The 17,524-nt window shown below is 40.2% G+C and overlaps 1 protein-coding gene across 1 annotated transcript in view; it reads left to right on the forward strand.

Moving 5' to 3' along the window:
- Positions 1-17,524, forward strand: part of LOC130917089 (ras-related protein Rab-11A) — a 55,184-nt gene that overhangs the window by 20,775 nt on the left and 16,885 nt on the right. Inside the window, exon 4 of the mRNA XM_057838178.1 lies at positions 16,179-16,259. Coding sequence (XP_057694161.1) covers positions 16,179-16,259 — 81 coding nt within the window. The remainder of the gene's footprint in view (positions 1-16,178; positions 16,260-17,524) is intronic.

Raw genomic sequence — 17,524 nt, forward strand, 5'->3', positions numbered from 1 at the left:
AGGGTCACGATGCAGAAATCGCAGACATCAGTGAGTGGTCGAGAATTTCTTTTTCATATATTTACTCTTTTAAACTTTTTTTTTTTTTTTTTTTTTTTTTTTTTTTTTAACTTTTCTTTGTTTGGATCGATTATCGTCTAACATATCAGGGAATATGCGACAGTTACAAAGAAAAAAACAATTAAGCGATGGTTATGAGGTAGATATTCGTGACTTATTTACAGACGCCATTTTTTTTGTTTAAAAGTTTCAAATATGCAAGTGAATTATTTCTTGGTCTTTTATTTTTTAAACTAAATATTAGACATCAATTAATGATTCTAAGCTAAAAATGACAGACATTTCGAATAATAAATACGATTACATACCTTTTTTTATGGCTAGGTTGAAACAAAAGCGGTTGCGCGACGTCTGTAACCGGGGGTTTCCAGGGTAAAACGGACAAATTGAAAATAGTTCGGGGGCTTAATGCATCATGAATCTGCTACAGTGGGGCAAATAAGTATTTAGTCAACCACTAATTGTGCAAGTTCTCCCACTTAAAAATATTAGAAAGGCCTGTAATTGTCAACATGGGTAAACCTCGACCATCAGAGACAGAATGTGGGGGGAAAAAAAAACAGAAAATCACATTGTTTGATTTTTAAAGAATTTATTTGCAAATCATGGTGGAAAATAAGTATTTGGTCAATACCAAAAGTTCATCTCAATACTTTGTTATGTACCCTTTGTTGGCAATAACGGAGGCCAAACGTTTTCTGTAACTCTTCAAGAGCTTTTCACACACTGTTGCTGGCATTTTGGCCCATTCCTCCATGCAGATCTCCTCTAGAGCAGTGATGTTTTGGAGCTGTCGTTGGGCAACACGGACTTTCTACTCCCTCCACAGATTTTCTATGGGGTTGAGATCTGGAGACTGGCTAGGCCACTCCAGGACCTTGAAACGCTTCTTACGAAGCCACTCCTTTGTTGCCCGGGCTGTGTGTTTGGGATCATTGTCATGCTGAAAGCCCCAGCCATGTCTCATCTTCAAAGTCCTTGCTGATGGAAGGAGATTTTCACTCAAAATCTCTCGATACATGGCCCCATTCATTCTTTCCTTTACACAGATCAGTCGTCTTGGTCCCTTTGCAGAAAAACAGCCCCAAAGCATGATGTTTCCACAGCCATGCTTCACAGTGGGCATGGTGTTCTTCGGATGCAATTCAGTATTATTTCTCCTCCAAACACGAGAACCTGTGTTGCTACCAAAAAGTTCTATTTTGGTTTCATCTGACCATAACACATTCTCCCAGTCCTCATCTGGATCATCCAAATGCTCTCTAGCGAACCGTAGACGGGCCTGAACGTGTACTTTCTTCAGCAGAGGGACACGTCTGGCAGTGCAGGATTTGAGTCCCTGGCAGCGCGTTGTGTTACTGATAGTAGCCTTTGTTACTGTAGTCCGAGCTCTCTGTAGGTCATTCACTTGATCCCCCCGTGTGGTTCTGGGATTTTTGCTCACCGTTCTTGTTATCATTTTGACGCCACGGGATGAAATCTTGCATGGAGCCCCAGATCAAGGTAGATTATCAGTGGTCTTGTATGTCTTCCATTTTTTAATAAATGCTCCCACAGTTGATTTCTTTACACCAAGCCTTTTACCTATTGCAGATTCAGTCTTCCCAGCCTGGTGCAGGTCTACAATTTTTTTATCTGGTGTCCTTCGACAGCTCTTGGTCTTGGTCATAGTGGAGTTTGGAGTGTGACTGACTGAGTTTGTGGACAGGTGTCTTTTATACCGATAATGAGTTAAAACAGGTACCATTAATACAGGTAACGAGTGGAGCCTCGTTAGAAGTTGGACCTCTTTGACAGCCAGAAATCTTCCTTGTTTGTAAGTGACCAAATACTTATTTTCCACTCTAATTTGGGAATAAATTCTTTAAAAATCAAACAATGTGATTTTCTGTTCCCCCCCCCCCCCCACATTCTGTCTCTCATGGTTGAGGTTTACCCATGTTGACCATTACAGGCCTCTCTAATCTTTTCAAGTAGGAGAACTTGACCAATTGGTGGTTGACTAAATACTTATTTGCCCCACTGTATGGCAGCGTTTAGACATATTGTTCTATCAAACACAACAGTTCTTATGGCGTAAAACACAGCAGTTTATTTTAAAGAGTGGTGCAAGAGCAGACACTGATTTTTCAGCCTTGTCTGTGTTTTCTGACAAATATATTTTAATATATATGTAAATGTTTACATACAGTGTATCACAAAAGTGAGTACACCCCTCGCGTTTCTGCAGATATTTAAGTAAATCTTTTCATGAGAGAACACTGACAAAATGACACTTTGACACAATAAAAAGTAATATGTGTGCAGCTTATATAATAGAGTTAATTTATTTTCCCCTCAAAATATAGCCAATAATATCTAAACCCCTGGCAACAAAAGTGAGTACACCCCTTTGAAAAAACGTACATCCCTAAATGTCCAATTTGAGTACTGCTTATCATTTTCCCTCCAAAATGTCATGTGACTCATTTAGAGCTGAAACGAATACTCGAGCAACTCGAGTAACTCGAGTTTAAAAACTGATCCGAGTAATTTTCTTCACCTCGAGTAATCGTTTATTTTGACAGCTCTAAGCATCACGTTTTGCTCGGACTACTTTTAATGCGGGACAACGCGCTGATGTCACGTGCGTAGAGGAAGAAGCAAAAAAAAAAAAAAAAAACTTACTGCAGCCGACAGCCGCTACAAACGACGCCGACGTTGCTAAATACTAGCCCGCACGATGCTACGTTGGTAGCAGGTAGCGTCTGATGAGTCTCATAGAGATCACATGTATGTTGAACTAGATGCAAAATGACAGACTCGGCCGCGTCTGGGCAACGTTAGTAAACAGCCGCCATCTTAAAGCAGTAGAGCGCTAAGCGCAAATAAAGAGCTCTAAGCGCTAATAAATAAGATTAACGTTACTGTCACTAACTCACGCAACGTTAGCCCTGCGGAGGGCTAGGTTTCTATTAATAATGACCACTTTCGATGCGTGGCTAACGTGTCTTACATACAGGCTTTAACATAACATAGCGTTGTGGAGTGATGAGGGTGTAAAATAAAAACTCAATAATGCTAACTATCAATTTTAGCTTAGTCGTCATTGCAGGATAAAACACCAAGGAGCACTAGTCCCTAATGTGCTCCAATACAGCCTGTATCATACATTTATTTTGAACACTGCAAAAACTCGAAATCCTATCAGGAGTTACAGTTTAGACTAACTTAAAACTAATACATATATATATATTTTTTTTAAATACGATCAAAGGTTTTTTGAGTGAAAGCAGTGAATTAGTCTTTTTTTTTTTAAATTCTAGTTACATCTGAGATGCAATTGTTGGCTGTTTTCAACAATATACATCAAAAATAAAGACATTGATTGACTGAAAATGGTTCAAGATTAGATGAAATGTCTTGTTTTCTCATGTATATTTATAATTGCTCTTCACCTAAAAATATATTTGTTTTATCCGATTACTCGATAGAATTTTCAGTCGATTACTCGATTACTAAAATATTCCATAGCTGCAGCCCTAGTTACATCCCAAACATCTGAATAATGTTTTCCTTTTACAAAATACCATGAACAACCAGACAAATAGAGCTTTTAATAGCAAAGTAACAATTTATACACACATGACTATTGAGAGATGACGGTTTGTCACCGAGATGACGCCGTTGTCACCACGTCAGCCGTGTAAACTTTTCCCTCATCGTTGTCTGTCTCACAAAGATGGATTATTGTTGCGTTTCTGCGGGGTCTGCTCAGCGAGCCGCTGCACTGGGGGTCCCACTCATTTTGCCCAGCCCCTGGCCTCCCAGGCGTCATTTCGGTTGTTTTGTTCGGTTGGAGCGCCGCCTGGCATCATGCCGCCAGTGCTCCGACCGTGCTGCCCGGCCGTTCATTGCTGTTGAATTGGGTTGCCTGGTCTTACAAAATGCGCTACTGCCCTCCAGTGGCCAGTTTTATTGCTTTAAAATGGGTTTGGAGCTTTGTTCTTTGTTTCTCAGATAGAGCGGAAGCTATATATGCTTCTTTAAAAAAAAATTTTAAAAAACGCAATAGACGTATAAATACGTTTTTGGGACAGTGAAGCATTTAAAAATAGAACGTATTTATACGTTTCTAGGAGCATATGAGTTCAACATTTTTTGTTTTTTCAATTTTTCTTTGTTTGGATCGATGATTTATCATCTAACATCGGGGAAATGCGACAGTAACAAAAAAAAATACAATTTAGCGATAGTTATGAGGTAGATATCCATGACTTTTTTACAGACGCCAATTTTTTTCATTGTGACATAATTGGTTTAAAAGTTTAAAATATGCGAGTGAATAATTTTTTAAAGTTTTTTTTTTTGTTTGTTTGTTTTTTTGTTTTTTTTTTTACAAAATATTAGACATCAATTAATGATTCTCAGCTAAAAACGACAGACATTTTGAATAATAAATATAATTACTTACCTCAGGGATTCCCCTACATTCAACAGATTGTGGCGCACCACCACACCAAACTCAAAGCCGCTACGCCATGCGAATGAGATGCATTTTATTTATTTATTAAAAAAAAAAAAAGATTAAGGCCGTTTCAAACTAGCGACAGCCAAGTGTGAAGAGTTCGGCGGAAACCTATTCACTGTGTATTGTAATGTCCGTAACTATACGGGGCCCCCTTAAGAGACGATCGGACTGGTGAGCTGTGACACAGGAGGAAGCGAATAGGAAGAATGGGAAAACGAGCGAGATAACGAGAGATAGCGGTCGCATGTCGTGGCAGCCCGCTGTTATTTTGTTATTGTTTTTTCTTTAATATTGTTACCACAATAAAGCGGGTAAGCCAATACAGACTTCTCTCCTTCATCCCCATATCCAGGACATTACAATAGTTTGGATCGGACTTTTCGGCGAAAGTGAGCGGTGGACGGCCGTCTTGGACGGAAAGCAATGTTTGACTGAATTTGCGCGGAGAGGCGGGGCCCAAAATAAAGCCTTGGTCTATTTTCAGAGCGCCGGTGTTACGCGCCAACTTCGACAACGAGGGGCAGGTGTACTGACGGATATACGCAATTACGGCTGATGAAACTTTGATAAATACGCTTTTTTCAAGTTTCGCGAGCTCTGGGACACTCGAAAAATGACTCTCATACCTCTCCTTGCTAGGTTAATAGTACCTCAATGTGTGTTTGTTTGGAAATTTAGTTCACGAACAACGAAAAAAAAACTATTCACCTTCTCACCGAATCTAGTAAAACTCTTTACACGGCTATTAGAATTCCCCCACTACTCCTTCAAATGGGTCCGTTGACAGAAGGACTGTTATTATTGTGGTAATGTAGCACTTATAAGGGCCAAATAAAAGGAAAAAGAAGGACTACGAGGGTGGTGTGCAACCTTTTTTTTTTTTTTTTTTTTTTTTTTTTGGAAAATGGAAAAAGGTGGGAGAGGGAAATATATTTTTGTTTTAATAGGACTTCTAGGAGGACAAACATGACACAAACATTCTTTCAATTCATTAATATTGTAATGAAGTTAAACTTGTGGTGGCATCGTACAACAGAGTAGTCACGTGGTGCGTCATTCTCTATAGCAGTGGTCTCCAAACTATTCCACATAGGGCCACAGTGGGTGCAGGATTTCATTCCAACAAAACAAGACCACACCTTTTCACCAATCTAGTGTTTTATAAGTGTAATCAGTTGATTGCAGTCAGGTGCTGCTTGTTTTAGTGGAAACCACATTGATTAAAAGGTCTGTGCTTGATCTGTATGAACAAAAACCAGGACCCACAGCGGTCCTTGAGGACCGGTTTGGAGACCCCTGCTCTATAGGATCCACTGCAGGAAAAATAAACATTTAATCATGAAGTCTAATTGTGTATTTTTAGCCAACTTAGTCATTTCAATAGTAGGCTAATATAGCTAGTATCAATACATACAGCCGGTGTTGCTATCATTATAAGGCTTATACAAGGCTTTTAATTTTTTGCCGCTCAAGATATACTGTATCAGTTTTTTTTTTTTTTTTGGTCAAATATGGCTCTTTCAACATTTCGGGTTGCCTACCCGAGTCCCTACAAGATCTAAGTTGCACTATTGCTACGAGAAAAAAAAAGTCGTATTATTACGTAGGGTAGCGTAGCCGTAATAAGCTACGCATTTTACGTACATGTACCGTGGCCCAGAGCTACGACATTAGCCTATCTAATGAAACATGAAAAAAAAAATTCGCCGTGACACGACATGGTGAGGCTGTCCGACTCCGATGCAACCAACCACCACAGCTTCAAAAAATCCGAGGGGAAACACTGTACCTTTTTTTCATGGCTGGGTTGAAACAAAAACGGTTGCACGACGTCTGTAAACGGGGGTTTCCAGGGTAAAACGGGCAAATTAAAAATAGTTCAGGGGATTAATACACCATGAATCTGCTATGGCAGCATATAGACATATTGTTCTATCAAACACAACAGTTGTTTTGGCTTAAAATACAGCAGTTTCTTTTAAAGAGGAGTGCAAGAGCAGAAACTGTTTTTTCAGTCTTGTCTGTGTTTTCCGCCATATATTATTAATCTCCTTGTTACCTGCGATTGGCTGGCAATCAGTTCAGGCTGTACCCCGCCTACTACCCTTAGGTAGCTGGGATAAGCGCCTCGGAAAATGAATGAAAGAATGTTTTAATTTACACTCTCATCACTCTACAGCGGGTTTTTTTTTACAGATTGAATAAACCGCACACCGCCACAACGCTATGTTATGTTAAAGCCTGTATGAAAGACGCGTTAGCCACGCATCGACAGTAGTCATAATTAATAGAAACTAGGGCTATCGAATATTTTAGTAATCGACTGAAAATTCTATCGATTAATCGAGTAATCGGATAAAACAAATATATTTTTAGGTGAAGGGCAATTATAAATATACATGAGAAAACAAGACATTTCATCTAATCGTGAACCATTTTCAGTCAATCAATGTCTTCATTTTCGATGTATATTGTTGAAAACAGCCAACAATTGCATCTCAGATGTAACTAGAATTTTAAAAAAAGGCTAATTCACTGCTTTCACTCAAAAAACTTTTAGATCTTATTTAAAAAAAAAATTATATATATATACATATATATATATATATATATATATATATATATGTAATGCCGTTACGCTTGATAACACACATCACTTAAAAGTTAGGATTTTTTCCCACGTGTTTCAATTGAATTTCTCTTTGTGTCAAGCCATTTTTAAGTTCGAGTTAAGTTTTAAGTTAGTCTAAACTGTAAGTCCTGATAGGATTTTGAGTTTTTGCAGTGTTCAAAATAAATGTATGATACAGGCGGTATTGGAGCACATTAGGGACCAGTGCTACTTGGTGTTTTATCCAGCAATGACTACTGAGCTAAAATTGATAGTTAGCATGATTAAGTTTTTATTTTACACCCTCATCACTCCACAATGCTATGTTATGTTAAAGCCTGTATGTAAGACACGTTAGCCACACATCGACAGTGGTCATAATTAATTGAAACCTAGCCCTCCGCAGGGCTAACGTTACGTGAGCTAGTAGCGACAGTAACGTTAATCTTATTTATTAGCGCTTAGCGCTCTTTATTAGCACTTAGCGCTCTACTGCTTTAAGATGGCGGCTGTTTACTAACACTGCCCAGACGCGGCCGAGTGTCATTTCGCATCTAGTTCAACATACACGTGATCTCTATGAGACGCATCAGACGCTACCTGTACCAACGTAGCATCGTGCGGGCTAGTATTTAGCAATGTCGGCGTCGTTTGTGGCGGCTGTCGGCTGCAGTAAGTTTTTTTTTTTTTTTTTTTGCTTCTTCCTCTACGCACGTGACATCAGCGCGTTGTCCCGCATTAAAAGTAGTCCGAGCAAAACGTGATGCTTAGAGCTGTCAAAATAAACGATTACTCGAGGTGAATAAAATTACTCGGATCAGTTTTTAAACTCGAGTTACTCGAGTTGCTCGAGTACTCGTTTCAGCTCTAATAGAAACCTAGCACTCCGCAGGGCTAACATTACGTTAGCAAGGTACAGTAACGTTATCAATTTAACAGTGCTGGTGGAGCGGGCGCTAGGCGGGCGGCTCGCGTAGTGACACCCGGCTCGGGTTTCGGGGGCGGTCATCGGTCGCGGGGTCCAGCCGGGAGTGCTTAAGCGTCGGTGGGGCCGCGGGTAGCCGGGTCTGGGCGGGGGTAGTGTTATACAAGCGCTGTCATACAGTAAATACATGAAACAGTGTTCCCCTTGGTCTCCATCTTGGAATTTTTTTTGACATTTTCTGCTTTTTCTTGGTGCCTTTCTCTTGGCTTTCGTTGGCTTCTTTGTCACTACCTCTATGTTCATGCGTGGTTGAAATTAAATTTATCCACTGCCTCGCTCTCCTTCCTTTACACACGTGACGTCAGCGCATTGTGTCGCATTAAAAGTAGTCCGGGCAAAATGTCATGCTTAGAGCTGATAAAATTAAACGATTCCTTGAGGCAGAGAAAATTCCTTGATCAATTTTTAAAATAGTTTCTTGAACTATCCAAGTAATCGTTTCAGCTCTGTTATGTTTATGTATATGAATATGTATATATACACTGATGGCCAAAAGTATTGGCACCCCTGCAATTCTGTCAGATAGTACTCAATTTCTCCCAGAAAATGATTGATATTACAAATGCTTTGGTAGTAATATCTTCATTTATTTTGCTTGCAATGAAAAAACAATAAAGTGAACGGGAAAAAAATAAATCATCATTTTGCACAAAACTCCAAAAAATGGCTGGACAAAAGTATTGGCACCCTTTGAAAAATCATATGATGCCTCTCTAATTTGTGTAATTAACAGCACCTGTTACTTACCTGCGGCACATAACAGGTGGTGGCAATAACTAAATCACACTTGCAGCCAGTTAAAATGGATTAAAGTTGACACAACCTCTGTCCTGTGTCCTTGTGTGTACCACATTGAGCATGGAGAAAAGAAAGAAGACCAAAGAACTGTCTGAGGACTTGAGAAGCAAAATTGTCAGGAAGCATCGGCAATCTCAAGGCTACGAGTCAATCTCCAAAGACCTGAATGTTCCTGTGTCTACTGTGCCATCAATAAGTGTAAAGCCCTTGGCGCTGTGGCTAACCTCCCTAGATGTGGACGTAAAAGAAAAATTGACGAGCGGTTTTAACGAAAGATTGTGCGGAGGGTGGATGAAGAACCTCGACTAACATCCAAACAAGTTCAAGCTGTCCTACAGTACGAGGGACAGTAGAGCCTTTTGATAGTAGAGAGTGCCTCTAATATCCGTCGGCGTCTGAATGAAAAAGGACTATGGTAGGATACCCCGGAAAGACCCCACTTCTGACCCAGAGACATACAAAAGCCAGGTTGGAGTTTGCCAAAACTTAGCTGAGAAAGCCAAAAACGTTTTGGAATGTTCTCTTGTCAGATAAGACACAAGTAGAGCTTTTTGGGAAAAGGCATCAACATAGGAAAAACAACTAGACCGTCAGAGAAAAGAACAGTGTTCCCACAGTCAAACATAGCTTAGGTTCCCTGATGTTTTGGGGGTTGCTTTGCTGCCTCTGGCACTGGACTGCTTGACCGTGTGCGTGGCATTATGAAGTCTGAACACTACCAACACATTTTGCAGCATAATGTAGGTCCCAGTGTGAGAAAGCTGGGTCTCCCCTCAGAGGTCATGGTTCTTCCAGCAGGACAATGACCCAAAACACACTTCAAACAGCATTAGAAAATGGTTTGAGAGAGAGCACTGGAGACTTCTAAAGTGGCCAGCAATGAGTCCAGACCTTAATCTCATAGAACACAAGTCGAGAGATCTGAAAATGGCAGTTTGGAGAAGGCACCCTTCAAATCTCAGAGACCTGGAGCAGTTGGCCAACAAAGAATGGTTTAAAATTCCAGCTAAGCATTGTAAGAAACTCATTGATGGATACCGGAAGCGGTTATTCGCAGTTATTTTGTCTAAAGGTTGTGCTACCAAGTATTAGGCTGAGGATTCCAATACAGTGGTACCTAGACATACAATTGCTTCGACACGCGATCTTTTTGACATCCGACGTAAAATTTGACTCGCCATTTGTTTCTACATCCGACGACAAGACAGCACCGCAAACGAACGCACGGCAGATTTTCTTGTGTGAGAAATCAACAGTTTTCAAAAAAGTTGATACAGTTGGTGAAAGAAGGAAAAAAGTGATGCTTACCTTTGAAATGAAGATGCAAATTATAGAAATTTATAAATGAATAAATGTGTTCCATATAAACACCTCATTCGGAATGAACAGGCCCAAACCGAATGGAATTTCATTCCGTTTCACAGGGGTGGAATATTCCTTTTCCCAAACCGATTAGAAGTAAAATTTTATCATGTAAACAGGGAAGCGGACTAGTGTCTGGTTGCGTTCTTTCTGCACATGTTCCGTACTGACGTGGTGACGTCACTTGGTGACGTTAGTAACGTCACTTGCAACATGGCTTCCAAGCACAGCGCACCTACCGTATTTTTGGGACTATAAGTCGCGTTTTTTTTTCATATTTTGGCTGGGGGTGCGACTTATACTCAGGAGCGACTTATGTGTGGAATTATTAACACATCATGATATAATTTCACATATTATTTTGGTGTTTTGCAGTGACACTGATGGTTTTGTAAAGTTGTTAGCATGTTCTTATGCTATAGTTATCTGAATAACTCTTTATAGCTATGGCCACGTTCGCGTTCTGCCTTTGGCAGTGTATGTTCAATTGTATTATTGACTTTTTTATCTTGAAATGGATGCATTTAGTTTGTGGCACCTTCACGCCCACGTGAGGGCGCTCTCGCACTTGTTTACGTGACACGCCAGAAGAAGACGGACAGCTACGTAGCTCTGAGTGAGTGAGTGAGTGAGTGTGGGCGAGTTACAGCGAGAGAGAATAGACGGCTGCAAACCTACTTTCATTGTTTATGCTTTTAAATCATCTCTACAGAGGCAACGCCTGCGTGTATCATCTTTTCTGTTGTTGTTGTGTGTTTTCCACCCGCGATCGGACACTTAGAGCCAGTTGTGTGGTTGTTTGAACGATGTGCTAATGATAGCGAACGCATGCTAACCTGTTACTTATAGGGAATGGGACGTACTACGTCACTGTTTGGACGCGCCTCCATGCTGGCAATATGATTTACTTCCGGTTCGGCAGAGTCAATGCGGATTGTAACGTGTGGTAGTGCTAAGCTAACTCTTTCGGTGTTTTAGAAAGAAAATATGGGTGCTTATTGTTGCGTTACCGGGTGCAACAGCATCTCCTACGACAAAAAAAGGGGTTAGGAAAAATGGACTCACTTTTCACCGTTTTCCTGCATGGAGGACCAAATATCAGATCACGAAGGTACGACGGATGGCTGGATTGCAGCGGTTCGTCGGAAAAGCATTTCTTATGATCATATTTCTGCTGGAATGAGAGTGTGTTCCTGTCATCTCTACTCTTGTAAGTTGAACGATTTATCCACTTTTGGTTTCAATACGTTTTTCTTTTTTTACACCGTTGTGTAAATCTGCCTCGGTAGCAATGCTCGCCTACTACGACCCACCTACCTGTTGTGTTCCTAGGTAAACCTGCTGACAACACATCCCGATTTGTCACCATCTCTCTTCTTGGATCATTTGACAAAGAAAATTTGTTCAATGGAGTGGTTCCATTTGTCCTGTGTCGGACTCAAACAAGCCCCTGCTGCAGACGCCATCTGGGTCTGCCCTTCTCGTTGATGAACTGCGGGCTTTTAACTTGTGAAAATGCAAGAACTGTAATGCACATATTTATTCTGCCTGGCTATTTAACTATGGCCAGTGACGTATTATTATTATTATTATTTATTTTTTTTTAAACCACTTTGACAAAGACACGTTTCATTGTAATGTTGAATTTATATATTCTATTATTATTTTTAAATTATAATATTCTTATTTGCACTTATGGAGACTTTAGACTGTCAATTCAAATAGTGTTGGAAAAGTTGCAATACCTAAAATAGAAATGCAAGAACTGTAAAGTACATATTTTTACACCTTTATTTACCTAAGATTCAGGCCACTGGATGTTTTTTAACTGCTTTGAAAAAATACAGGTTTTGTTGTGCTCTTGTATTTATATAGTATATAGCTTTTTATAATGTATTATGTATTATAATATTTGCTGTCCCCTGCCAGAGTGTGGGCCATTTTGTACTAAAAGGATTTTAAACTGTCAGTTCAAATACTGTGTTGGAGACTAGTACTTGCAATACTTAAAATGGAAATGCAAGAACTTTAAAGCACATATTTATCCTGTCTGGCAATTTACCCAAGGCCAGTAAATAGGGTTTTAAACTGCTTTGACAAAGACACGTTTATTGTGATCTTGTATTTGTGTATTACTTATAATTATATAATATTTGCTGCCACCGTCAGAGGGTGGGCCTTGTTTGCACTAATTTAAAGATTTTAAACTGTCAATTAAAATATCGTATTGGAGAAATTGCATTACTTGAAATAAATCTATTGCAACTTATCAGTCCCAGTTCTTGTCTACAACACTGTCCAAAAATTGTCAATGCATATTCCAAATAGAATAACAAAATTAAGTCACCTGACTTTGTAATTATTACACCTGTTTATTATGAAGACCTGAAGTAAAAAACAAGCAGTTACAGTTTGTCAAGAAGTTGTTCAAGTCATGTTTTGGTATTCATATTTTATTGACTTTTCACAACAACACTTGGGATCGTGTTTGTAAGAGCAGAGCAAACTGAAGTTTCAGCGTGCACTCTTCGCCTTTCCAACCTCTCATAACGCTCCGATGTGGTGCGCTTGACCTCAGAATAACCCAAGAAGAGATATGGTGACCAATCGGGATGTGTTGTCAGCATTTCATATGCAGGTTTTCCTAGTAACACAACAGGTAGGTGAGGAGGAGGAGTAGGTTAGCATTGCTACCGAGGCAGATTTACACAACAGTAAAAAAAACAACAACAAAAAAACCGGATTGAAACCAAAACGGATAAATCGTTCAATTTACAAGAGTAGAGATGAGGGGAATACTCTCATTCCAGCAGAAATATGATCATAAGAAATGCTTTTCCGACGAACCGCTGCAATCCAGCCATCAGTCGTGCCTTCGTGATCTGATATTTGGTCCTCCATGCAGGAAAACGGTGAAAAGTGAGTCCAGTTTTCCTCGCCCTTTTTTTAGTCGTAGGAGAAGCTGTTGCACCCAGTAACACAACAATACACACCCATAATTTCTTTCTAAAACACCGAAAGAGTTAGCTTAGCACGACCACACGTTACAATCCGCATTGAGTCTGCCGACCCGGAAGTGAATCATATTGCCAGCATGGAGGCGCGTCCAAACAATGACGTAGTACGTCCCATTCCCTATTACTAATAGTACCTAATTATCATTTATTTACGTTGATGCGAACCTGTTTTCTATCGAGGACCAAATTGATTCAGCAAATTATACGGACGTCCAGCATTGTCTTTTGGGAGTTCGCTGTATAGCCAGGACCGAGCTGTAGCGTAGGAAAGTATATTCACATTTCGTTGTTCATGCACTGTACACTGTATATTTATTTAGCATGTTGTTCTCTATTGTATTTTTATATTAAATTGCCTTTCAAGATGACATGTCTGTTCTATGTGTTGGATTTTATCAAGTAAATTTCCCCCAAAAATTCGACTTATACTCCGGTGCGACTTGTATATGTTTTTTTTCTCTTCGTTGGGCATTTTATGGCTGGATCGACTTATACTCAGGAGCGACTTGTAGTCCGAAAAATACGGTAATTGGAGTCCGGCGGAAAGTTTGTATTTAATTCAAACTTTAAAAGAATTGAATATAATTGCTCGCTTAGACGGGCGTAAAACGAGGAACAGTGAACTATTTTAAAAAAGTTCACGAGAGGTTACATGAAGCCGGAATAGACCGGAGCGTTGACCAGATTAGAAACCGGTGGAAAACGCCGAAAACCGGCTACTACAAGGCAAAAGAGCAAAACAGCAGAAGCGGATACGACCCCACTAACTTTCCGTTCTTCGAGCCGATGGACGAAGTGATGGGAGGACGACTACTGGCCAACGTCGATGTCCACGGCGTGGACGTGGGTTTGGAGGAGGAACTGTGTGATGGGGACAGTTCTTCTCTGAAGTTAAAACAGCAGCACTCTGACGATCGATCTCCATGTTTTGCAACGTGACACTTTGTTTTGATTAATCTGCGCATGTCAGACGGCAGTTGTCAAACGTCCTTTCGGAATAAAGGCAGACACATGTAAACGCTGGATCGGAATAGATGAAGTGACATGTAAAGAGCTGATCTGAAATTTCCATTCGGAATGATTTGAATCGGTATGAATAAAAGTCAGCATGTAAATGTGGCTACTGTTCGCCAGTATTTATAAGTTAAGGTGACAATTATTATTGTGGTAAGATTGCCAAGGAAATTGCCAGCTTCGTCACGTTTTTATCATTTATTTAAGAACTTATCCAAGACAAAACGGCCATTGTCCTCCGCAGTTGACTGTGCTCTCAAGAAAACGAAAGTATTATCTCTACCGCACTGACCTATCTCACTGTGACGTCAGCCCCGCGGTGCGTTCAGGTACAGGAAAAAGTGTCCGCCACATTAGAATCCGATTCGTTCCATTATTTACAGGAATAATTATTAATTATTCTTATTATTATTATATTATTCTGATTTTTATTTATAAGTTATTTGTTTTCCTATGTTTAATTGCCATTTGTAATAGTACCAGCAGTATTTATTAAGAATTAAGCGTAGGTTTTTGGGCTTTGGAACGAATTAATGGAATTATAATGTATTCCAATGGGAAAATCCTGCTCGACATACGACCATTTCGACGTACAAACAAGGTCCTTGAACAATTTCGTATGTAGAGGTACCACACAAAAATACACGCGGTCCCAGGCTTCAACTGGGACCATGTGCTTTGGTCAGATGAGACCAAGATTGAGCTTTTTGGCAACAAACACTCTAAGTGGGTCTGGCGTGCCACGAAAGATGCGCATGCTGAAAAGCACCTCATACCCACTGTGAAGTATGGGGGTGGGTCATTGATGCTGTGGGGCTGTTTCGCTTCCAAAGGCCCTGGGAACCTTGTTAGGGTGCATGGCATCATGAATGCTTTGAAATACAAGGACATTTTAAATCAAAATCTGTTGCCCTCTGCCCGAAAGCTGAAGATGGGTCGTCACTGGGTCTTTCAGCAAGACAGTGACCCTAAACATATGGCCAAATCTACACAGAAATGGTTCACCAGACACAAAATCAAGCTCCTCCCATGGCCATCTCAGTCCCCAGACCTTGTTTTGTTAGCAAAAGGGGGTTGCACAAAGTATTAACACCAGGGGTGCTAATAATTGTGACACACATTATTTGATGTCAAATATTTTTTTTCTTTATGTGGGATTTTTTTCCCCACTGAATGAATGCACTTGTATTGAAGGTTGGATTTTTCTCTTTTTCTATTAAGGTCCCATATTATTTGAACTAAAAAATATATGAGAAGCTAAAAAACACATCTTTTTCAGGGGTGCCAATTATTATGGAGGGCACTGTAGGTCTGCCTTTTGCGGCAATTACAGCCTCAATTCTCCGAGATATTAATTCATACAACTTGTGAACTGTTTCCAAAGGAATTTCAAGCCATTTTTCAATTAGAATACCCTCAAACTCTTAAAGACGATGGCGGTGGAAATCGACGTCTTAATTGTATTTCTAAAACTGACCATAAATGCTCAATAATGTTGAGGTTGTGTCGGCCGTACGAGATGCTCAACTTCGTGAGAATGGTCCTCATGCCATTCTTTAACAATTATGTTCAATGATTATGATGCCAAAAAGTGTCTCCATTATTTTTTCCAACCCCTTTATATGTATGTATGTTTAAACACCCTATGACGTGGGTCTGGCCTGACCAAATGAAGCTCCGCCTCATTTTAATATGGTTTATTAGCCTCCAGCTAATATTATTCAGGGTTTGTCTGATGTGCAATTTGCAAACGTGTGTTTAATCAATTTTGGATTCTTGCACATTTGGCTGTTTTGTGATATGTTTGGTTTTGCTCTGCAGAGAAAAACGGTTTATCTTTCCTGGAGACATCAGCTCTGGATTCCACCAATGTTGAAACTGCTTTCCAGACCATTCTCACAGGTGTGTTCATCCTCAAGTGTGCTAATATATATGTACACTCGTGTATTTAAACTTGTCAAAATGCAAAAGTGTTTCTCATACATATACAGTGGTACCTCAAAATACGATCCTTTCGACACACGACGTTAAATCTGACTCATTTGTTTCAACATATACGGTTTAAGACGGCGTCGCTAGTTCATTGTTTTCCCGCAAGACGGGCGCACGGCCGATTTTCTTGAAAGAAATCAACACTGGTCCAAAGAAGGTTAGTGCAGGTGGTGGAAAAAGGTGACGCTTACCATTGAAATTAAAAAAGAAATGACGAAATGAATGAAAAGGAAATATGAGCGCGGTGTGCGTGTGAGTGAGCCGGCAAGACAACACGGTTCACAGGTCCCCCCTACCTACACACCTGCTGCCTCCTCCCTCCGGCCTACATTCGCCATTAAGTTAAAGCGACAATAAAAACGTTTTATTATTTTTCATAATGTATTTGTTTTCAATGTGTCTTATTATATCATGCATGAAAATCTCTCACTTTTCGGCGAAATTTGCCGTTTTGAAGGCAAAAATGGTGACCTACGTGCATTGTGTAGATCCTAGGAGAACATTTTTAAGGAGCGGGGGGGGTTTAATGTCGAACGCTTGGTATGCAAGTGGGAAAAGCGGCACGAAGCCCAAAAAGCGCACCAGAGTGACCAAAACATTTACTTATTTCAACGAAACAAAGGAGGGTACACTGTTGTGTCCTGTGTCTTCAATGCCAAGCTTGGCTGCACATCGGCCGTGAATGAACACCTAACGCGCCGTCACCCAGTTGAAATTTTGAAGACGACAGGAGCTGGCACATCCTTAGTCCGTCTAACTAACAACATGTTTTATTGAAATTGCTAAGCCTGTCGAGATATGTAATAAGTCCATTTATCGCACGGTAAATAAAAATGAGGGCGGTGATTTCACGGCTGCGTGCGTGCTTACGTTTGTGCGTGTGTGCTGATGGCACATGAGACTGCAGTTCCTTTAACAGATGTTTATTGGTCAACACGCCGTAGAATTAAAGTTCAGACATACAAAATTGGGAAACATGTCGATATTTAACACTGTAAATCAGACATGTCCAAAGTGCGGCCCGGGGGCCAAATGCGGCCCGTGGTCAAATTTCATCCAGCCCCCAGCCTATGTCATAAGATCAATAACGTCTGGCCCGCACACAGACTTAATAAATTGGTCAGCAGTACTGCTACCAGCATATGAAGTAGCTTACACATTAAATGCTGCTCCTC

Source organism: Corythoichthys intestinalis, chromosome 1 (genome assembly GCF_030265065.1).
Source record: "Corythoichthys intestinalis isolate RoL2023-P3 chromosome 1, ASM3026506v1, whole genome shotgun sequence".
NCBI classification, from domain to species: Eukaryota; Metazoa; Chordata; class Actinopteri; order Syngnathiformes; family Syngnathidae; genus Corythoichthys; species Corythoichthys intestinalis.